The sequence below is a fragment of the Setaria viridis genome, chromosome 6, assembly GCF_005286985.2.
Source record: "Setaria viridis chromosome 6, Setaria_viridis_v4.0, whole genome shotgun sequence".
Taxonomy (NCBI): Eukaryota; Viridiplantae; Streptophyta; class Magnoliopsida; order Poales; family Poaceae; genus Setaria; species Setaria viridis.
Genome location: NC_048268.2, coordinates 2,458,396 through 2,482,291, shown reverse-complemented (window position 1 = coordinate 2,482,291; position 23,896 = coordinate 2,458,396). Strand labels below are relative to the sequence as shown.

General features: G+C 44.2%; 1 protein-coding gene across 1 annotated transcript; it reads right to left on the bottom strand.

The window, feature by feature from the left end:
• Positions 1-12,758: 12,758 nt before the first annotated feature.
• LOC117860746 (putative F-box/LRR-repeat protein 9) lies at positions 12,759-13,824 on the bottom strand. The gene is made up of 2 exons (XM_034744122.1): positions 13,490-13,824; positions 12,759-13,341 (listed from the first exon to the last, which is right to left on the bottom strand). Exons 1-2 carry the CDS (start codon positions 13,822-13,824, stop codon positions 12,759-12,761), a joined length of 918 nt encoding a protein of 305 aa, XP_034600013.1.
• Positions 13,825-23,896: the final 10,072 nt, after the last annotated feature.

The following is a 23,896-nucleotide window of genomic DNA, read 5'->3' as shown; positions in this document are numbered from 1 at the left end:
AATTGGTGAAACTATTACAGCCAGGGAGAGGTAGAGTTCGTATCGAACTAGGATCCAAATCAAAGCAGAGAACTTTGCGTCCCAAAATATTCAGAAGCTTCTCCTCTAGAACTCTGTGGCAAGAACAACGATGAACTGAACTAGTACGAGAGGATCTAGTCGGTGGCAACGAAAGGAAAACAAAATACTGAAACGCCATCAAGCGGGAATGGACACAAAACTCCATCAGTTGTTAAATCGATCGGATCATCAATCACGAATTCAAACATTTTTCCCATCCCATGAATCGGCGCCCTACCGCGAGGGGAGTTAAGATCTTGGCGCCGAACGAACAGGACCACACAACTAGCTAGCTATGGGGGGTATTGCTCGTTTCGTTACCTTCGCCGCCGGCGACAGCGATGGCGGCGGCTGAGGTTCGTGGGCAACTTCGTTGCGCGACGAGGCTTGCTTTTAGTTGAAAGCAAATATGGTTAGGAAAATTGTAGATTGATTACGGAGGTGCATAGCACGTACACATATACGGACAAGAGTGGTCAGTTTATAGATACAATCACCAAATAAGGAAGCAAGGAAACCCATGAGGGGTGCACCTGGCCAGGCATAAAGCCGGGCATCGAGTACTTCATGCGGCTCAAGGCATAACATGCGGTTAGGTTATCTCTGGACTGTAGCTACCCAGCTACCCATCTGTTTCTGTTGGTTTTCCATATAAAATGTTTTGAATGTGGAGTTTTTATTGCCTACATTATGGATTGATACATATTTTAGAGTAAAAAAAAATAATCCGCTCTCAAATGCTTTGCACTTAACCGAATCATGTTTATGGAAAGATGGAGTCCTATTCCGGTAGGAATTAGCAGTATGCCTTTTAAGTTAAGAAAACAATGGAATCCAAAGTTTGATAAGAAATGCCAAATTTTTAATTTTATATGGATTCTTTAGAATAATATAAACCGGTAGATGTACATAAAATCCAACAGTGTATATTCTTCTCTTTTTTCGATTAACGTGGGAATTTCTAGACCCTCTCGAAGAATATGGTGGCTTCTTTTAATATTATTGTATTAAGATAATAATAGATGATAGATTTGTCCACAGCTTGCTCACGAAGGAACAGCTTAACTACAAAGGTGTCGCTTTCCGGTGAGCCGGCACCACCGCCAACGTAACGCCGACGGTGAATTGATGGCACGCGACCCTGTTGCCTATAACACTACGGCCCGTCCGCGGCGACATAGCTAGAATGACAAGCTGGGTGGCCGGCCGGCCGGACGACGATCGATGGCCACATCTTCTTCCTCCTCCCGCCACCGTCGACCTCGCCTCGCTGAGCAAGGGCAGCCTCCAGCGGTGCAGGTGCCACGTATGGAAGGCAAGGGCGAGGAGGATGAGGAGGTGGTAACGGGGGATTGGGGATTTTTTTATTTTTAACCTTTTTTATTTTATTTTTAAAAATAACCTCAGCCAAACTTTATTTGCGGCAGGTGACCCTTTTGCCCGCGCCAAACCGCCCAGCGCGGCAGGCAGCCTCTGCCGCGCCACATGCACTGGCGCGACGGACCCCTGCCACGCTGGCGCGGTGACTCGCCGCGCCAGGTGGGTGCTGATGTGGGCGGGCGCTTGCCGCGCCAGCTCGCCTGGCGCGGCAGCGCCCAACCTACACGCGCGCGTCGGCTCCTTCCTCCCTCCCTCCCTCCTTTCTTCTTCCTCCGGACACCCCGCGCCCGAAGCTCTTGGCGCCGCCGACCGCCACCCCACCCCCAAATCCACCTTAAATCCGGCGATTTCGGTGGGAGAAAGTTGAGGAAATCGATCCCTGCTTCGTGTGGAAGGTATCCTCCTACTTTTTCTCGTGTTTTACCATTGCATTTGGTAGATTGGAGGATGCTTAGGTGACTTAGGGTTAGGTTAATGATTTCAATGTTGAATGAAATGCAATGGTGTTTCGTGTTAGATGATGCGTACTTCAGACGCAATTGAGTCTCTGCTCGCGATATTGACGTGTAGAACTTGTTGAATGCTTCGATTTAGGTATATATTCATCCAATTGTATAGTTTACATGGCATGTATATTTTTTTGTTTGCAATTTGTCCAATATGTGTAATATGTCGAGTTGATATGTCGAATATGTGCAATGTGTAGTGTATATGACATGGTGAAATCTTTGTATTTTGTAGATGGATCATTTAGTTCGATTTTTTGATGGTGGTATTGTGAACAAAATGGGGAGTTAGAGAATATGAATGAGTCAATTGAATTCTTCGAGGGTCCTCCAAGTTTTACTGATTTAGTTGACCGTGTAATGAGAAAGTGTGGATGTAGAGTGGATGAGATGAGTTTGAGAGGTCGTTTTGATTGTTGGAAAGCTAGAGCTCATTATGTTCTCATGAAGTTAGCGTCCGATGCAAATTGGAAGCACTATAAGGATGTTGTTCACGAAGCAAATGTTGCATGTTTGGAGGTTATAGTTGAAATTGTTCGTATGCCTGGCCCAAATGTTGTCTTGAGGGAGGAAGTGGCGGTAGTGAATCCTAATGGTACCCAGGAGTCAGAAATATTGCATCACGTGTTAGGTGAAACAGAATGTGCTTTTGACTTGGCTATTGCCAATGATGATTTTCCCAATAACATTTTTAAGAGGGATGAAGCAAATATAGATGATGATAATGTCTCTATGGGTTCCGAAGATTGTGAATTTGAGGAAGATGGGGTAGTAGGTGTCGAGGTAGAGGAGGAGTCACTATCTCAGAGTGGTGGGCATGAAAATGAGGACGAGGAGGTAGAAAATGAAGAGGATGGATCACAGTTTGACACCGCAACCGTGCATGATGTAGAAGGCATTGGTCGTATGGATGATTGCTTTTCTTACACCCAGAACGAGTTGCAGCTGTTAAAAGAATGTGATGTTGAACTGCCATCCGTTCCTAATGATAAGGACATCAGTATGGTCCACAAAGCCATATGTGAATCTAGTATGGTGAATTCCGAAGGGACGTCCTTTGGTGAGAGTCCAGTGATTAAGAAGGGGATGAAGTTCAATAGTCTTGAGGAGCTGAAGTTTTTCTTGGCTGACTATGTAGTGAGGTTACATAGACCTTTTAGCGTAGTTCACTCTGATAAGAACTTAAGATACAATGTGATGTGCAAGCAAGGATGCCATTGGCGTGTATGGTCTCGGCTAATATCAAGCACCAAACAATGGAGAATTTCAAATGTTGTGCAACTACATACTTGTTGTTTGTCATAGCCGAAGCGAGTGCACGTACAGTGCACAGCAAAGTACCTTGGGCGGTGTATCCTAGGCATTATCCGTAAAGATAGCAAGACATCGGTGCCATCCCTCGTGGAGTCCATCTTCACCTTTAGTGGGTACCGTGTGAAGTATTCAAAGGCTTGGCGGGCAAAGCAACACGTCGTTGCCCTGCTTTGGGGGGACTGGAAGGAGCCGTATGGCATGGTTCCTAGGGTACTCACAGCTATAGCCTACTACAATCCCGGGGTTAAATGGTTCATCGACTGATGTGGCATGATGCATCCTGACAAAGGAGTTTTGAAGCATATACTCCAAAGGGTATTTTGGTGCTTCCCTCAATGTAGTGAGGCATTTCAACATTGTCGTCCTGTGATACTTGTGGACGGTACATTCTTGACTGGGAAGTATAAGGGTACATTAATGATGGCAGTTGGTGTAGATCCAGAACAGCAGCTTGTGCCTCTTGCTTTTGCCTTGGCCGAGAGTGAGAACAATGAGAGTTGGTCATGGTTTATGAAACTTATTCGGCAACATGTACTTGGACCTTCACGGCTAGTGTGTATGATATCGGATAGGCACCATGGGCTCCTAAATTGTGCGAAGGACCACATGGATGGTTTTCCACCGCTTGTGCATAGGTGGTGCACGAGGCACTTTGCTGCCAACATGTCCTGTCGGCAGAAGAGCGACCGCGTGATTGGAAAATTGAAGACTTTATGCAAGGTTCATACGGAGAGAGAATTTAATGAGAAGTTAGAAGATCTAGTGAAGGACTTGAACAATGATGCAAAAGAAAGGTTGAAGGGTGAAATGGAGGATAAGGATAAATGGGCACAGGCTTTCGATGAGGGAGGGATGTGTTGGGGTATTATGACCACGAACTACTCGGAATCACTAAACGTTGTTTTCAAAGGCATCCGAAGTAGGCCCGTCTCTTGAATTATTGAATACTTATTCGAAAAATGCAACGCCTACTTTGTGGACCGATGGCAAAAGGCACGTGCAATGTTGGATGAAGGCCATAGAATTGGGAAGGTTGCAGATGATTATTTATCACAGGCTGAGCTTAGATCCATGCACCACTTAGCAGAACCGTACGGGCCAGAAAGGATGGTGTATTCTATAAGAAGTTGCGGTAGTACTAACATTGGGGGTGAGAGTCATGGAGGCCGACACTACAGAGTGGATCTGAACGAAGTTTCGTGCACCTGCAACGTTCCTCAATTGTTGCACCTTCCATGTTCACACTTCATTATAGCTTGCAAGGCAAGAGGTCTTAACTATGAAAGTCCTTTGTACATGTCACCGTTGTACTCTAGGGAGCACACCGTCAGAATATGGGAATCAAGCTTTCAACCTTACCTTAATCCGTCACAATGGCCGGCATATGAAGGGGTAGGGTACGTGCCCAACCCCAATTTGATGAGAAATAAAGTAGGAAGGAGGCAGAAGAAGCGTTTCACAGGTGACATGGACGTGTCACAAGGGAGGCTTTCTGCAGATTATGGCACTGGTGATTTTGATGTGGACAAGTCGGAAAATCGTTGCTCGAAGTGCCACAAGATCATTAGGAATTGCACATGCCGCAATAGAAATTCTAAAGCCACGAAATCTAGGGCGAACAGTAATAGGCTGCGTTCTTCGAACAATAGGGTATGCGCGTTGCTCGTATTTTGCATGGTTATCATTTTATCTTTTTTTATAGTAGTAAATTATCAGAGTTAATGTACTTATTATATAATGAAGCTTTTTACTAACGATCTTGTTTGTTGTTTCTTTAGGATGGTGGCCCCAGCATACCCGCTTCTTGAGTCCGCGTACGACTTGCAGCACCATGCCCACCACCTCGCCGACCAACATGAGGTACTACATCAGAATGCTTGCTAATTTATGCTGATGAATGTATACCTTAGGATGAGAATTGCAAGATTTTCGTATGAACTGTTCTTATCAATGCTTGCTAATTTGTCGCAATAGTGCTTAACATTCCTTTTCACTTGTATTTTGAAAATAGTCGTTACGAAATTCTTATAAATTGAGGATGTGCCTGTCCTTAATATTTGCTTGTGTACAATGTAAACAATTTCATACTGAAAATGTCATTTATATCATATTTGTGTTACATACCACTTCAGTAGCCTTTTATTCGTATAGTTGATGAGCCTTTTATTCTCAAATGTATTGACTTCTCATTTTTGTTCGAAACCACCTTTTTCACCAATGTCTATTTCCTTGTAGGTAAGTAATAATCTTATAATGTTTTGCAGGATTTGAAACCACTCAGGGCTAGAGTGCACTCACCACTTAGGTGGGATAAGCGGTACGCGGAGTACTTGCAGAGAGCAGGATTTTTGGATATTGCAGTTCAGGTTGTTGCAGGTGTCCCTCCAATGGACGGACCGTTGTTGACCACTATGGTCGACAGGTGGCGTCCGGAGACTCACACTTTCCACCTCCCGTTTGGAGAGATGACCATCACAATGCAGGATGTTGCTATGATACTTAGTCTTCCACTGGAGGGGCATCCAGTGACGGGAATTATACAGAACAAGAATTGGCATGACATGGTAGCAATGCATATTGGGATTAGGCCGCCAGAGCTATAGGACGGACACAACTCCAAGAAGACCTCCGGTGTGAGCTCCGCATGGTTGAGGGAGCACTTCAACATTTGTCCGCGGGGAGCAAATGACGAGGTTGTGCAACGATATGCTCGAGTTTGGCTATGGTACTTTGTGAGCACATTCCTCCTTCCTGATGCAGCTGGGAACATGATGTCTTGGATGGTTCTCCCCATTTTGGGTCAGGATTGGGACAACATAGCCATTTACAGTTGGGGCTCAGCGGTTCTCTCCTGGCTGTACAGGCAGCTATGTGAGGCTTGCAGGCGCACTACGAGGGATTCAAATGGTTGAGGGTGCACCTATATGCTTTAATGTTCGCAAAACTGTTGTATCATGTGACCAATTGGACTTACTTGCAATTGCAACCATGGCATCAAAACGATGCTCATCCCACATTCTATCATGTGTGGAAGCATGTGCAGCCCGTTCGTGGCAATCCTGATAGGCGCTACAGGGCCTACACAAACGAGTTGGATGTTGTCATGCAGCACCAGGTAATTTGCTCTCCAAAGTTTTTTAAACTCTATTCCGTATAATGACAGATAAAATAAGTATTGCGTACACATTTTTGAAGGTTGAATGGAAACCGTACGACTGTCAGCAGCTAAGCTAGATCGTATTTTCACCGACGTGCTACAGAGACAGAGAGTTGTGGAGGTGCACGACTCCAATGATCTTGTACTACGTCGTAGAGTTCCATATGCCGCATAGGGTGATGCGGCAGTTTGGGAGGATGCAACCGTACCCTCCTTTGGAATTACGACTTTGCAGCAGCTGCACAGGTATGCATGAATCAATAACTACTCAAGGTTATTCGATGCACGTACTTAACATGTTATACTAATACTTCACTAATTTGTGATGCAGGATCGACCACAAAAAGAGGTATAAGGAGAATGATTGGAGGGTGAAGCATGCTCAGTACCTCATCCAGTGGGAGAATAGGCAAAGATGCGATCCTAAAGGTGGGTCGTACTAGCGAGTAGGACCAAACAATGAGTACATACGATGGTATTGTGCTTCGACGAGAACTAAAGTGAAACCATCTTGGAGTAATGTGCCCATTGAGGATGCACCGTCTGACTCGTCCGATGACATAGCTGACGTGTACGACACAGTGACACGCTATGGGACACAGCCTGAGCATGCACCTCTCCATGACTACATGGTAAGATTTTGGTTTGTAATCATAGTATCGTAACATTGATCATTCATGGGATGAAAACTATGCGTACAGGGACAACAGCTTGCAAGGCTCGCAAACGAGGCGGGCGTGGTCATGGAGCACGCAGTCGGATCCGGTGATGGTGTGCTTCGTTAGTTCGCAGAGGTACAAGCCCAATCTAATTTCCACTTATGCCCGTACTACCTTCGTAACCCTATCAATATCATAGTTGTGAATATATGCTGCTTACATGTTGCAGAGGGTTCGGAAAAGCTGCAGGCAAATGGCCATGAGGATGAACTGCATGTCATCCGCAGATGTGCACCACGGGGACAATGGCCAGGGTACTTCTTCAGGATCATGTCGGACTCCATTGGCGACTCCCCCTAGGGCTGCAACACCATCCACTGCTGCAGGTCCTAGCAGGAGGTCATGAGGCAAGGCACCCGCATCCCCTCGGGCAAGCGAGGACTCTGAAGGTGAGCAGTCCGAGGATGACTACCCTACATATGGTGAGGAACTGGAGATTTCCGACATGATCGATGCTCCACCTGCGACTCAGATGTAGGGAGAGTCTAGCCAGGTACATTCACCAGTTTCCCCAAATTCAATTCAAGATCTTTAATGTTCACTTCCCGAACTGTCATACACCGGCATGCTTTTTGCCCAATTATTCCATAGGAACCTGCACCTCGTACCCGGATGCCACGCCGGCGGCATCGTTCCCGCGACCACACCGACGTTGGCAGCGCCAATGTGCTGCCCACGCATCCAAGGATGGAGCGTCGCCCAAGAGATCCTTTTAGCCCTCCGGTTGAGCGGCGGCCACGACAATGAAAGTTGCATGTCTCAAGTGTGATGCACTAGGTTTGCAATTTATGTTATCTGTGTGTGCAAGACTGTTGGAACTGTCACGTGTGTAAAAGACTAAGTTGGATGTTAGTTTCATTTCTGTCCATACAATGGTATATGTTTGCTTCGTGACATACTTGTGCTTCGTGTACTTTTTCGTAAATGTTCGTACTAGTGGCTATCGCATACTAGAGGAGAGAGGGAATAATTTCATGATTCAAACTAGTTTAAGAAAAATCAGACCAAAAAATGCTATTTTAGTTTCATCAGCCGGATTGTGCAAACCTACTGAAAGTGCTTGCCGCGCTAGCTGAGTCGGCGGGAGTCTAGCAGTCCAGAAAACCTACTGAAAGTTTAATGTTTTTGGCGCGGCACCTCACCCCAGCCGCGCCACTCCGCCTGGCGCGGCAGCCCCCTCCCCACCCCGGCAACCTACTGAAAGTTGTATGCATTTGGCGTGGCAACTCACCCCTACCGCGCCACTCCGCCTGGTGCGGCAGACCCCTCCCCCACCCCGGCAACCTACTGAAAGTTCGATGCATTTGGCGTGGCAGCTCACCCCTGCCGCGCCACTCCTCCTCGCGTGGCAGCCCCCCCCCCCACCCCGGCAGCCTACTGAAAGTTCTATGCATTTGGCGCGGCAGCTCACCCCTTCCGCGCCACTCCTCCTGGTGCGGCAGCCCCCCTCACACAACCCCGCAACCTACTGAAATTTGCCTACTGAAATTTGTAGTCTTCTGGTGGGGCAGGCCCCCTCCTTTTTCCATGTGGTCGATCTTTTAGGTCCTTTTAGGTCCGCGGAGGAAAATTCGGATTATTTGGGAGAGAACCTAAAGGAACCTCAAGATGACCACGACTGATCCTCAAAGGTAATAAACGGAAAAAATATAATGTCGTAATAAAATTGATGGGAGGAGGCCGGGTCATTCACATTTGAATTGATGGTCAGAGGCAAATACCCATTACAAAATTGGAATAGCGAGAATAGCGAGTCTTGTGATAGTATATGCAAGTAACATACTATCAAAATGGAAACATTGACCGCAACCATGCACGCAAACTCAATACAAATAACATAGTACATGTTTTGTTAACAAAGAATCATAATTTTCACAATAAACATAGTTCTCTCACAAATGAAAATAGTTTTTGACAACTAATCATAGTTCTCAGAATAAACATAAACATAGTTATCTCATAAATGAACATAGTTTTGACAACTAAAGAGAAACATGATCCAGCTAAATCAACACGTTCATCTAGTCCGAGTCACCTTCGCATAGTAACTCATCATCATCATCATCCCCGGAAATAACAACTCCCTTCCCTTTCTTATCGACATTAACCTTACCAACAGGTAAATCGGCAACTCCATCTGTGCCTCTTCCACTTTTTATTGTAACTCTTTCATTTCAATCCTTCTCTTTCTTGCCCTAACCTGCTGCAAATATTCTTCCCATGAACCCTTAGGGTATTTCGCATTCGGATCAACCACATAACCTAAGCGATCTCTCTCCTCCCTCAACCTTTGTTTCTCCAACTCCCTCTCCTCCTGCTACTTCCACCTATTTTCTCTCTTCTCATTTTCAGTTAGAGGTCGTGGATACTTGGATCTATTCTGCCTCCAATACTTAATAATAGTTTCCCTCGCATAAAGTCCTTCAGGTTCCACTCCAGTCTCATGAACCATATCTTAGTATATTTTTCCCCAAAGCAAGTCGCCGTCAGGGATAGGCACATCATACTCCTTCCTAATCTTTTCTATCAGTTCTTGTTGTTTTCTTGACTTCCATGGTTCTGATGTATTACCCAACTTTAATAACAAATCACAACGACCAGAAAAATCTTCCCAATCACATGTCCTTCCCTCCTGCAACAACAATTTCATATTCTTACAAATTTGAAACAAGTTCCAACCTTAATAACACATGAGAGACGAGTATTTACTAACCCAGTAATCGCCATGTGCATTGCCATAAAACAAACCATATCCAAGCTCAGAAGGCACCACATCTTCTGTTGCCAATATACCACACTTGTATTTACAACTAGGAGAGGACACACATGGCCATGGTGCCTTTCTACTCTCGAACTCCCGCACTTGCTCCTCCGTTAGCCACATTGCCTTTTGGCCGTATATATACTTATTGAAATCACACAACGGCCACCCATCCTGCAAAAAAATAGTGACGACATTATAAGTGACCATATATCAATAAAATTATAACTGCTAGCTACACGTCATACTAATATTCTCATAATAAACTTACATGAGTCTTTAGCGAGCATCGAAAGAATGGAGTGAACTTAGGTGGAACCCTTAAGTTAGGACGCATAAGCTTAGCAGGAACACCACACTTGCACATGAGAGGATCCCTCACACGCCTACAAGCAGCATCCTGCTTCTCCTCCTCGGTCATCCTAGGTGGGTTTGGTGGAGGAGGAACCCAACGCCTAAACTGATGGTATAGTTTAAGCTCTGTGCTATGATATGGGAATAGGCGGATCCTAGGATCATATTTGTCGGGTCCATCAATCCACTGAAAGAAATCACAAGGTGCGGCAGGTATTGGATTAAAAGCCCACTTGCATACATAGAAGGCTCTTCTGGCTGTCTTTGGATGCCTTGCTTGTTTCACCTCTGCTTCCACGCCACATCTACAAAGAGGTACCGGAAGGGCAGGAGGTACGGGACCAGTAGCATTGGACTCGCCCACATAACGCACATACCACCTAGGCCGCTTGTATTCACAACCAAACGACGTCATCTCACCTAGACATCAAGTGCCACAAAATTAATACACAAATAAACTTGAGACACGTAATCCATACGAACTATATACATCATTTCGAAAAAATGCAAACACTCCATCTATAAAATACAAACACTTAGCCATATCAACTATAGCAACTATATTAAGGAACAAAAATATGAGACAAATTAATTGAACATATAAAAAAATATACATGTCATGTAAACTACACATGGATGAATATATACCTAAATCGAAGCATTCAACAAGTTCTACACGTCAATATCGCGGGCAGAGACTCAATTGCGTCTGAACTACGCATCATCTAACACAAAACACCATTGCATTTCATTCAACATTGAAATCATTAACCTAACCCTATGTCATCTAAACATCCTCCGATCTACCAAATGCAGCGGTAAAACATGAGAAAAAGTAGAGGGATACCGTCTACACAAAGCGGTCACCAATCCTCAACTTTCCCCCACCGAAATCGCCGGATTTTTGGTGGATTTGGGGGTGGGGCGCCGGGCGGCGGCGCCAAGAGCTTCGGGCACGTGGTGTCTGGAGGAAGAATAAAGGAGGGAGGGAGGGAGGAAGGAGCTGGCGCGCGCATGTAGGTTGGGCGCTGCCGCGCCAGGCGGGCTGGTGCGTCAACGCCCGCCCACGTCAGCGCCCACCTGGAGCGGCGAGTCGCCGCGCTAGCGTGGCAGGGGTCCGCCGCGCCAGTGCATGTGGCGCGGCAGAGGCTGCCTGCCGCGCCGGGCGGTCTGGCACGGGTAAAAGGGTCACCTGCCGCAAATAAAGTTCGGCTGAGGTTATTTTTAAAAATAAATTAAAAAAAGATTAAAAATAAAAAAAAATTGGGATTGGGCGGAGCTGCCAAGGGACGCACTGCTGCCAGGAGACCTGGACAATATCTTTAGTTCATGATACTTCCGTTAGGGTGCTACTAGGGTGAAAAACGTTGTGGCTACCGTGTGACTCCGTGGACGACTACGACCTCAGGTTTGGCAGCCCATGGAAGAACCCAAGGAGACATATTGCTGTGTGCACAACGGTTTGATGCTTATTTTCGTTGTCAGTTGGTATGTTGCCTGTCTGACAAGAACCAAAATATCGTGAAATCGATCGAAGAAATAAAAGACTATTGTAGAAAAAGTTGGTGGGTGGGTGATTTTTTTTCTTTTCCAATTTGTAGGATTTCTTTGTTTTTTCGACCACAGCTCATGAGAATTAGTATAGAATAATAAGATAGGACTATGGATGATGATTTTCATGAAGAACGGGACTTGGTGGTGATCCCTGAATGCTTAAATAAAGAGTTTGAAAACGACGGTCTAGTTAGGGGGCACTTGTAAGTTAACTAGAGCCCAAGCAAGAAATTGGAAGACCACAGTGCATCAATGCTCAGAATTTGTAGACATATTCCAGTATCTTGATTTGTTCAAAAACATTCAGAAATATAATTCTAATCCCTATATCAGCCAGGCAACATCTGAATTTATCCAGAAAATATGGTAGGTAAAATCAAGCATTCTATAAAGAAGCCGGTGAAGATGCTGCCCAACAAGACGAGGCCGGCGGTGCTGCGGAGAGGAGTTCATGCTGAACGCCATTCGCTGGCCGTCTTGATCTTCGTCGTGTCCATAAACAAGCCTTGATGCTATTGTCGTATGCCATCCACGTTGACATCATCACAGCGACCAATGTTAAGGGATGGAATATTAATATTGCTTTCAGCAAAGATAGCTAGTCATTTCATCACTATTCCACACTTGGTAGAATTCATAAAGTTGTGAGTTGACCTGAGTACATGACACATAAATGTATAAGGAAAAGAAAGATCTCGACGGCAGCCTGTTTCTTTTAAGACAGTCATCTCTGTGTGATGCACAATAAACTAGTGTCAAGAACATCATCAGTTGAGCAGAGTCAAATTAGACAGATCATAGATACATATGTAAAACTTGTAGGTGCCTTGAAATTCAATAAAATGTGATATTGATGCCATAAAATTAGACACAATGTGATATAGCAATGCACCTTATTTCCGTTGTTGCAACTGATCTAAAGATCTCTAGAAGATCAGTAGGCATAATACTCTTTAGTTCCAGTCATCATACTCCTGTGAATTACAGTAATCATCTGAACCTTCATCATCTGCTGCCTCATGACTAGGAAGACTCCCTTTCCCCAGTCCAGCACATATCTCCCTTAGCTTGTTTTCCATCTCGCCATGAACGGAAGGCCCTGTAACGTGGAGAGATTCCAGTAGAGGGCACACATCTAGGATTTGGTACAGTCCAGCAGTATTGAGTTCACAGTCAAACAGTTCTAAGGAGCGTAGCTCGGACATAACTGGAGTTTCAAGTACTTGTTTCTCGACAGCGGGACGAAATATGCAATCCCATGACCACCGCTCACGATGACTCTGCTGCTGGTCACCATCATCCGCGCCGTCGTCAGAGTAGTCATGGGCAAAAACCTTCTGGCGCTCGAGTACGAGTTTCTTGAGACGGGGACAAGCTTGGCAAACTGGAAGGAACAGCCTTCTGGAGTCGTCGGAGCTGCGATGCGCCGGTGAAATTTCAACATCTTCTAGGAGAGGGAGCTGCTTGAGGGCTTCGTCCAACACTTCATTGCACGCAACAAAGTCGAAGAGAACGAGGCTTTTCAAAGACGGTGCTCTGCAGGAACACACACCTTCGAGTCAGAACAATACACCTATAGTAGCTCATCTAATGAAACAACAGATCTGGATTGGAGCTTGCAAGTTCTCCAATCCATTCATATTTCAGAGTAGAAGGTAACAAGAACGAAGAACACGATGAATACCTTTCGGCGAGGTCGAGCAGGGAGTGGTTGTCGCAGGGTCCGGTGAAGGCGACGCACTGGCCGGCGGCGCGGTCCAGGGCGGCGCGCAGCATCGGGCGCCATGCCTTGGAGTACCTCCAGATCGTGGGCATGTAGATGCGGCGCCACAGCGCGGGCTCCTTGAGCGCGACGCGGCGCCACGCCGTGCACGCGAACTCGGCGCCGCGCATGATCTCGCGTGTGCCCAGCTTGAGGAAGACGATGAACAGGACGTCGCGCGGCAGCCCCGCCCAGTCCCTCGCCGCCGGCGGAGGTTCCATGCAGAGGCGGAGGCAGCAGCTGCCGGAGGAGGCCATCGCTTGGGTTGGGAACGCGTGGATCTTCGGCAGTAACAACGGGAATCGAAATCGTGTGGGAAGAGACTTCAAATTAGTCCATCCTTTCTCCTTAATAAGGTGCTTACTTAATTTTCCTTAAGTGACTCGGAATCCTCTGTCAATGATTTGTTTTCAGAAAATTATTTAAAAAATTTATAGCCTTTTTTGACTATAATATGAATGAATCTTTTTTGCTTGGTTTTTGGATAGATTAATTGTTGCTTAACTTTATTTTTGAATGGCAAATTTTATGTATATGTAGACGAGGTCCAAATGCTTGCAAGCGTTGACCTCTCCAGTTGGAAAGAGCCATCAACGTGCAGAGACTCTAGTAGAGGTCAACTGTCAATAATGTTGTTCTTCAGTATGCCGTAGTCAGTTCACAACCAAACAATTCTGACATCGTTGAAACTACAACCTTGTAAGAATGTTTTTAAAGACGGGGACAAGCTTGGCAAACAGATTAGAACGTCGCTGTTCTGTAAAAATATGGCTGAAATTTCAATAACTTAAAGGAAAGGGCTTATTCAGTACTTCATTGGATGTAAAGACATCTAACGGATGGACGCTTCTCAAACAGGGTGATCCCCAGGAATGCCTTCAAATTATAAGGATATATGCTAAATCATTGTATGAGAGCTCTAAAAGGACTTTTCTATCTCTCCACAATATACATCATAGACATGCAAGTTGTTGGAGACCATTTTTACAAACATACATCCTCCGTCCCAAAAAACAAGTCATCCTAGGAATTTTTGGACAGATTAATAGGGAGGTAAAAGAACCTCAATTACCCCTATTTATTAACCATATTTGGTGCTAATTGATTACTGCATGCCCACATGTGTATATATGCACACATGCCAAATTGAGTATAATAATTTGTTTTTTGGACAAATTTTGAATCGGAGAATGACTTATTTTTTTTGGGACGGAGGGAGTCATACCACCAGTTGTGCACCTTTCCTTAGTTAAATCTAGTTGTGCACCTTTCCTTAGTTAAATCTAGGTACCTCCTCTTTCCACTATACAATCTTTTCGGATGGACGGCTCTTATTTTTACATTTATTGTAAAAGTCGTCCTTGAGTTAACGATTAACTAGCTTCTTTCTCATGCACACACACTTTAGAGATTTAAATGGTAAGAAAAATTTGAATTTTAATTTAAAATCTTGCGGGGTGGTAGTGGACATCATAATATATTTCCAAAAAATATATTAGAATTTTTCATTATTATTTTTATTATAACTGTGTATCAAAATAAGTAATTTTTATTAAATATCATAACCTATCAAAATAATGATAAAATCCATTAATGTTACGATGTCTGCTATCATCTCGCAATATTTTAACTTAAGACTCCACTTGTCATGGAGAAACAAAAAGACAATTGTCTTAAAGTGTGAATTGAACCAAAATGGCATATTATAAGGTGTAAACTGAGCCTAAAAATAGTTTAGGGTGTTATTCGAACATTGCCAATACTTGAGGGGAGTAATTTGGACTTTTTCCTAAATAATATATTAATTCAAGGTAACATGGTGATTTTATCTTCCTCCTTATTCTTCTGCTCAACTCTAAATGAAATAACGAGAATTGGGGAATATTATGAACGTATTTCTTGTAATGGATCAATCTTGTATTGCCAACTATATAACTTTTATATATTTATTACTTAGTCAAAGTTGAAAAAAAGACATAGGACAAACCTAGATGCAATTATATTTCAATAGTACAAAGACATGAGTGAACCTTTTCTACCCAAATCATATTTGGTGTTTTCCTTTCTTTGTCAGGCAGACCTTTTTGCTAGGATCCACTGATTTTGTCAGGACCTTTCCTTGTCAGGCACGACCCGTCAGTGCAATTTGCATATGGTCAGTTCACTTATTTGTGTTTTATGGTCCCAATTTCATTCAATGCAAAGAAAGAACACAACTTATATTCAAGAAACTTTAAAGTATATCTGGATATAATTTCTATTCTATATATTAAGTCTTTTGTATGCTGGCAAACAAAATAACGCAGTCCTAAATAACAAGTTCCATCGTATAGACTTATAATAATAATATATAACAACGTAAGTAAACATAATAAATGTAGTGCCTTAATGCTGGTGGGCGGCTTTATCGCCCACAAAAATAGTGCTTTCAAAAGAATTCAAAAATAATTAAATACTTGGCAAATGATTTCAAAATTATTTCAAACTTTTACACATGCACATAAATATTATTTAGTCAATTTAAAAAATATTTTTTTAGATAACACAAATCATAATGAATAGTTAGTTCACTTGTCACTATAGGTTGAAAGTGTGACAAGTGAACTAACTACTCATTATGATTTGTGTTATCTATGAAAAAATAGTGACAAGTGAACTAACTACTCATTATGATTTGTGTTATTTACGAAAAAATATTTTTTTAAATTGACTATATAACATTTATGTCCATGTGTAAAAGTTGAAACAATTTTGAAATCATTTGCCACGTATTTAAATCATTTTGGAATTCTATTGAAATCACTGCGCTGGCGGGCTGCAGTGCGCATTACGTGGGCTGTTTTGGAGTTTTGACCCATTTGAGGTAGCGTGCGGTCGCATAGCAGCATTTTAGTCCCACCTCACTTTCGCACAGGGAGAAACACTTGCTTAAATACTTGGTCGCCGGTGCCTCTCTCGAACTCACGTTGTCCTCCGTCTCCCCTTGCGGCTTGGGCCGTACCGTCTTGTGCAACTGCGAGTGGTCTGTGGGCCCCGCTACTCGTAGTGCTACGCGCACTCGCAAGTAGGCCCAGGATCGGACGCGTTGAACGAGTTCGTGTGCGAGGCCAAATTTTTTCCCCTAGTGACTTTAGTGGGCCCCACTACCATCAGTGCTAGCAGTTTTTTTGGAAGCACTACGGTCAGCAGTGAGCATCGGATCATCCAACGCTTGATCTGATGCCCCCATCGGATCAACCGGTGCTAAAGTATTTATGGCCAAAACCTTCTGTCAAGGATCAAAGTAAATATGCTTGGTCTGACACTCTTATTTGGCTAACCATCGGAACATTCCGTGCTTTAGAGATTTCTTTGCCTTTGAAGCCTAACCCTAAGAATTCGTCTGACACAACTAGAAATAAGGCCATCAGAACATCCGGCAAACCTTTATTACCTCAATTGCTTTGTAGCATACCAATTGCTCCGAAACTTGCTACGACGCTGTTCTGGGGGGCCATCGGTACATCTGATGGTGTGTTTTCCTAGATTTCTTCAGTTCTTTGATTCTCTTTGGTTATGGTTGCTTTTTTAGGATCTAGAATACCTTCAAGGCATGTTCTAAACACTTTATCACTGCTAATGATCATATTGCCATTGAATCACGAAAATTATAAACAAAATGGCTTATGGTACATTAATAAAGTCTTACAAGATAATTAATAAGTCTTACAAGAATATTAATTAGTCAAACAACATAAGAGAAAATAAATATTATTTATCCTTTAATATTTTTTCCTTCACAGTTAGTATGTAACCATGGCTTCATGGATTTATCAATGCTTGCTTCAACACGCTTGATTCTTCGTTCATGGTCTTTGAAAAGTTCAATTCCTCGTACTGATTGTACTCCTCAACGTCCAGTACACCTTCAACTCCAAGGATCCTTTGTTTTCTGGAGACGATAATGTACTTCTTTGGATTCATAGGGTCTGTTACGTAGAATACTTGTGCGACACTATCAGCGCGAGTACCCATGGGTCATCTTTGTAAGCTACATTGGCTAGGTCTACAAGTGTCAACCCATAATTGTCATCTGTAACTCCATTTGGGGATCCGGATATTCTCTCCATAATCAAGTTCCCATATTTCCTCCATGTTCTTTCCGCATGTTCTTTCTACACTATTTTGGTAAGCCACACTTTTGTTGTCCTTTGCGATGGTATAGAATGTGTATCCATTAATTTCATATGCTTTCCATGAGGTGACATTGCTTGATGGCCCAGACACCAACCTGGTCAATGCTACATCTTCTATGGAATTTCCTTGAAATCGATGCTCATGGTCCTTCAACCATAATGGGAATCGACACTTTTGCTCTTTGATGATCCAATCCTCCGAGCGACCAATACTTTGTCCACGTACCTCATTTAGGTGTTGCTCGACGAAGGGCTCCACTATTGCAAGCTGTTGTAGAACGCTTGAATGCGCTTTCTCCAATTGCTGGTTATCCTTGTCTATGAATCTTTTCATTCCAATGGTACCTCTCCTAGACAATCTACCCTCATGCCGAGATTCTGGTAAACCAATAGCTCTCTTATATTTTACGTAATCTATGCAGCAATGAACACTCTTTTGTATGGTAGCTCTCGATCATGGTGCCCTCTGGAAAGGCCTTGTTTCTCATGTATCCATTGAGAGTCGACATGAACCATTTGTATGTCCACATCTGATGGAAGTACATAGGCCCTAGTTTAGTTATTTGCTAGACCATGTGGACTATGAGATGTTCCATGATATCAAAAAGGATGGAGGGAAGCACATCTCAAGCTGGGCTTGAGTTTTTGACACAAATAGTTGAAGCCCAGCCAACTCGACACAATCAATCACTTTCTGCGAAATCACATTGAAGAAGTAACACATCCATGTGATAACCATCTTCACGAATACTGATTTGATAGCCTGGATCGCAATAGTGAGAAAAACTATGATCATCATATGGCAATCATGAGAGTTATAGCTAGCAAGCATCATGTCCTTCAAGACTAGTGACCGGATGTTTGATGAGAATCCGGTTGGCACTTTCAGCCCGTGCAAGGACTTGCACATTGCCAATCTCTCATTTGGTGTTAAGTTGTAGCAACCTGGGGGAAGGTAATGCTTACTATTCTGTACTTCTTGCGGGTGGAGCTCTGGCTTGATTTTAAGGTCAATAAGATCCTTTCATGATTTTAGTTTGTTTTTTGCCTTGCCTGATAAGCCCAAGAATCTGATGGTGCTATCGAACACATTCTTCTGAAAATGCATCCCATCAATGGCATGGCGCACCGCCAGCTCTTGCCAGTATGGAAAATACTTAAAGAAAATAGACATCTTTTTAAACAGCATGTCTGCGACATCTATAGTTTCAGCCTGCTCCTCTCCTTCTTGACTTATCGGCACCACCTTCTTACCGAGTGTGAACTTGACCTTCTAGCGCATTTCAAATACTATTTTACCAGTAGCCGGTTTTGGAGCAAAGTCATTCTCATTGGTGCCATCGAAGAAATCATTCATCCTGCGGTATCTGTGCGTCTTCAATAAGAAGCACCTATGCCACATTAACACTGTCTTCATAGATCTCTTAAGGTGCACAAATGATGTTCCATCCAAGCAAACCAGGCATGCTGTCTTTCCTTTTACCTGACCTATCAAGACAAACAGGGTGGGTTAATCATTGATGGTAACAAAGATAATGGCCCTTAGTGTAAAGTGCTCATGTTTGTACTCATCCCACATCCGAACCCCATCTTCCCAAAGCTTCTGCATATCTTCCATCAATGGCTCAAGGAAAACATCTATGTCGATGCCAAGCTGCTTCGGGCCTTGTATGAGAATCTTAGGAAAAGGAACTTCCTCTTGTGACATAGCCATGGGGAAGGTTGTATATGGTCATCAACACTGGCCATGTGTTGTGCGTGCTGCTTCTTTCACAAATGGATTCATGCCGTCTGTGCTCAACATGAACCGTACATTTCTTTTTTCAACTGAAAACCCTGGATGATTGGCATCGAAGTTTCTCCACTAGCAAGTATCGAATGGATGTCGAAGCTTTCCTTCATCCTTTACTGGGCGATCAGCGTGCCAAGTCATCATTTCAGCTGTGTTTGATTTTGAGAACAAATGCTTCAGATGGTCCACCACCAGCAAGTACTGCATCACTAAGGCAGGGACTCTACGCTGAGTCATCATGTCAGTACCTATACAGGATTGATCCTCCACTTGCGCACCAGCACTTTTATTTGCACCCTTCTTCCTCTTATTCCTGATTGAGGAACCGGCACGGTCGTCACAAAAATCGGCATTACTTTTGTAATGGCTAGCATCCCAATTTGGACACCTTTCCAATGCCGCGTGCTCATCGTGGTACAATTCTCTGCACAGGCATCTTCAATGGATTGATAATTTTCTTTGCTTCGTATGTGTTTTTTGGCACAAAGTTCGGCTTCGGGAGCAAATTGCCAAGTAGAGTAAGGAGATCATTGAAACTATTGTTTGACTAGCTGAATTTAGCCTTCAAGATTAGAAGATGAAGGACAAAACTCAGCACTGTCCACTCTTTCCCACATCCCTCATACATACGGTCCTTTGCTGCCTTCTTTAGGGTCTCAAAATTCTCTAACCCTTTAGCACTCCCTAGCAACACTTCCGGTTCAATGTGGTACAACATGTCCTCCATATCAGCATCACATTCCTTGTCCACTTGTGGTTCCACACGCATATTTGTTTGATCACCATTTTGATCTCCACGGTCGTAATCATCATCCATCATAACACGATTATCGTTGTTTGCATCATCACCACCCACTTCATCATAGTCAGTATTGATGTCTGTGTTGTTGGAAGTACCTCATGTCCCTCCATGGTGGGACCAAATTGTGTAGCTATGCACAAAACCTCGTTGTATCAAATGCCTCTTGGTGATATTAGTATCCTCCCATACAATTTTGTTGCTACAGTCACAACACGGATAACGTATTTGCTTTGTCTTGCAAATGCGAGCGAGCTTCTTTGCAGCCTCCACAAACTTCTCTAGCTCTAACATGAAAGTAGGTGAATGCCTCCGTATGCCATATACCCATGCTCTTTGATCCATTTTTAATAACCTATGATAAGATTTCCATGTTATATTAAAATGAAAAATATAGCAGTTAAACCAAGGATGTAATTACATTAAAATGACAAACATAGCATTGTAATGCTTATAACAAGATCATAGGCAAGTGACAAACTTCTTTGAAAATTATATTAGTTCGGCATAGCAATTTTGTCACCAGTGGATGTTCCGATGCCTCTTAGGTTCCAAAAGGGGAACATCCGGTGGTGATGAAAATCTCAGTAATTTTTGGACCCTTGAAAAATTTGTCTGGCGCATCTAAAAATCCTAGCATCGGACCTTTCGGTGCGCTATTCAGCACCTAATTAATTTTTCCTCCAACTTTTTGTCCAACGCTTGTTATCAACTCCCATGGGAACATCCAGTGCCTCTTTTACGCATAGGCCGCATGTCATAACCGTCTCCGGCCATCTCCACGACATGCGCCTCGCCGCCTCCGGCCATCTCCGCGATGGGCGCCACCACCATCGGCCACTGACCGCTGTCTTCAAGGCCAAAGGAGTCCACTGCCTTCCCAAAATCCTTGCACAGTGGTGAGGCCCCATCTACACCTCCCCTTTGCTTCACTTTGATATGCTTTCATGCATAGTTTTTAGACAGGGATGACTAGATGTGATTTTGGAGGTTGATTATGTGAAAATTGTTGCTTTCTCCCACTGCCACAACTTTTAGCATCAAATCCTCTTGGTCACAATTATTTGTTTCATATCATACTCACTAGTTCACACTTGCACATCTTGTACACCTAAGGACTTTATCATAGTTTCCGACCCTTTTTGTCATGTGTTGAGCAAGTTTATCTCCTAGAAAATCATGATTAGGCTCAATCATTCTTTTGCTATGCTTAAGGACCTCTAACCCTTAGTTACATTCTACTCTTGTATATATATATATATATATATATATATATATCATTCTATAATCTTCCACCATATCTCTTGCAGATGACAGGCGAGAAGAGGAAGGGTAAGGAAAAGGTTGTGCCTAAAAAGAAGAAAAGCAAGTTCGACAAGGATTGGGAGTGTGCATTGAGCGTGAAAGATACTGAGGGGCAGCCACAGAGTGGTATTCGTATTGGAGAGCCAGTTTAGGGCAGTGCACAGGCTCAGGGGGAGAACCCGATAGAGCAGCCTTTGAGGAGGTCAGGCCGTACTCGTCAGATAGAGATAGTTACACCTTCTTTTGTACAGTGTTCCCATCCTAGGACCAGCGAAGGAAGCGTTTAGAGGCCAGCACAACAGCGTGCTTCTCCCATCCTTCAGAGAGAGCACAACAGTGATACAGATCAGGAGGGAGGCAGGATCAGGGGCACCCAAGCTGAGGTTTTTGGAGTCCATCTTCGTGATTTGAGGACCTTGCCAGGGCCTAAGGTGAAGAAGTTGAGGAACGTGACTATCGATGAGTGGTTCACGCCTAGCCGTGACCACAATGTGGATCCTCGCTTTTGGACTCTGTTACAGGAGAGCTTCTTCACCTCTTACACTCGAGGTGGTTCTCAACTTAGCGCACATAGGATGCTACAGTGGACAGCTCTCAGGATAGCCACAAGTGGTACTCCCATACTTCCATACTTTAAGTACATCCCCGGCTTGCCACCTCTACTCAGTGAGAGATCCCGATATGTTTCAGATTGGGTCTGAATCTTCTATGTTATAGTTCACATTGACCCTGACAGCCTCTGGATCCGGTTCATGTTACAGGGAGAGCGATGGCAGTTTTCAAGGGCCAAAATTGCTCGTAACCTTGGTATTCCATTGGATGACATGTCACTTCACTAGATGTGCTATCCTGGTATTGATCCTCCTCGTAGTGCTCACGACCCCATCTTCCCGACAGATGAGGAGATCAGTCCTTTGTTCATTCAGTCATTTCTTCCAGGCACTCCCAGGGCTCTTGACCACTTGACTCCTGAGGCGTATGTGGTTCACAATGCTCTCAAGAGGTCTTTACTCTTCAAAGTTGGGAATGTCGAGTCGATCATCGGATTGCTGCAGTGACTTCTCTATCACATCATGACATACATGCTGTTTGACATCGTTGATCTTTTGTTGTGTGAGGTGGAGGATGCTATTATGGATGGGATGGGCATGAACCGTTAGCAGCTATATACTCATTGGATTAGTTGGTTGTTGGCTTGCTTGGGAGCTCAGCAGCACATATCCATTTATGAGAGCTCCAAGACGTGATTCAAGTTCCATAGGCCCACAATGCCTAATGATGCTAGGAGAGGAGCTAGAGGGGTTCGGCGTGCACATGTTGAGATTGAGGAGAGAGCTATTACACAAGCAGCCAAGGATGAGGCCGAGCGAGAGGATGAGTTACTTGTAGCCGCTGAGGCTCCTCTTCCACACTACCTTGCCACAGATTTTGAGGACTCTGATGAGGATGATGACTACACTCCTTTAGAGCCCACTTTCAAATTTCGTCATGCTCATGATGATGAGGCAGGTGGTTCTTCTCTTTCAGGACAACATGAGTTAGAGCCAGAGCCGACAGTTCCCACATTGACAGTTGCTCAGGTCACTCAGCCTGACCCGTTCACAGCTATACTCCAGTCTATCACAGCCATGCAGTAGGCGAGTGAGGAGAGGATGGTGCAGGCTGAGGAGAGGATGGTACAGATGCAGTCTCAGATTTCCCTTCATCTTGAGACCCAGCAAGTCATTCTTGAGGGTATGAGACAGCAGCACGAGGCTTAGAGGCAGCAGATCCTATAATAGCAGATGGTTAACTCTCAGATGTTCACTTTTCTCTCTGGATGCCTAGGACAGCTGTATCGTCACACTGGGCTGGAGCCACCCCCACTTCCGACTACTCAGCAGCTCCAACACGATCCCAAAACTCCTACTCCTCTGATTGGTGGTTTCGTGCATACTCCCTTAGCCACTAACCCATACTCACCTCTTCTGCAGACAGGGATGTTTTCACTACCACATACCACCGGGCCGCAGCTTACACTGTCACAACCTTCTTTTCCCGAGCAGCCACGGCAGGGTCAGTTCACGAGTTCGAGGTCGACTCTGGTGTATGCTCCGTTCTCTACAACTCCACTTCTGTCAGAGGAGACATCGCAGCCTTCTCTCCCAACGCCAAGGTCCAGTTCTCCTCTTCTGTCCTTTGTGACACCTCGGTCAGATAGGCTTGACGAGTCGGATGCTGCTCTTCACACTGTCACTCAGCAGATTCACGCAGAGATG

Bases quoted from the DNA above. Each gene is read 5' to 3' on its own strand.
- LOC117860746 (XM_034744122.1), bottom strand. From the start codon at position 13,824: ATGGCCTCCTCCGGCAGCTGCTGCCTCCGCCTCTGCATGGAACCTCCG. The intron at 13,342-13,489 runs GTATTCATCGTG...GTGTTCCTGCAG, and splicing joins CTGCTCGACCTCGCCGAAAG to AGCACCGTCTTTGAAAAGCC.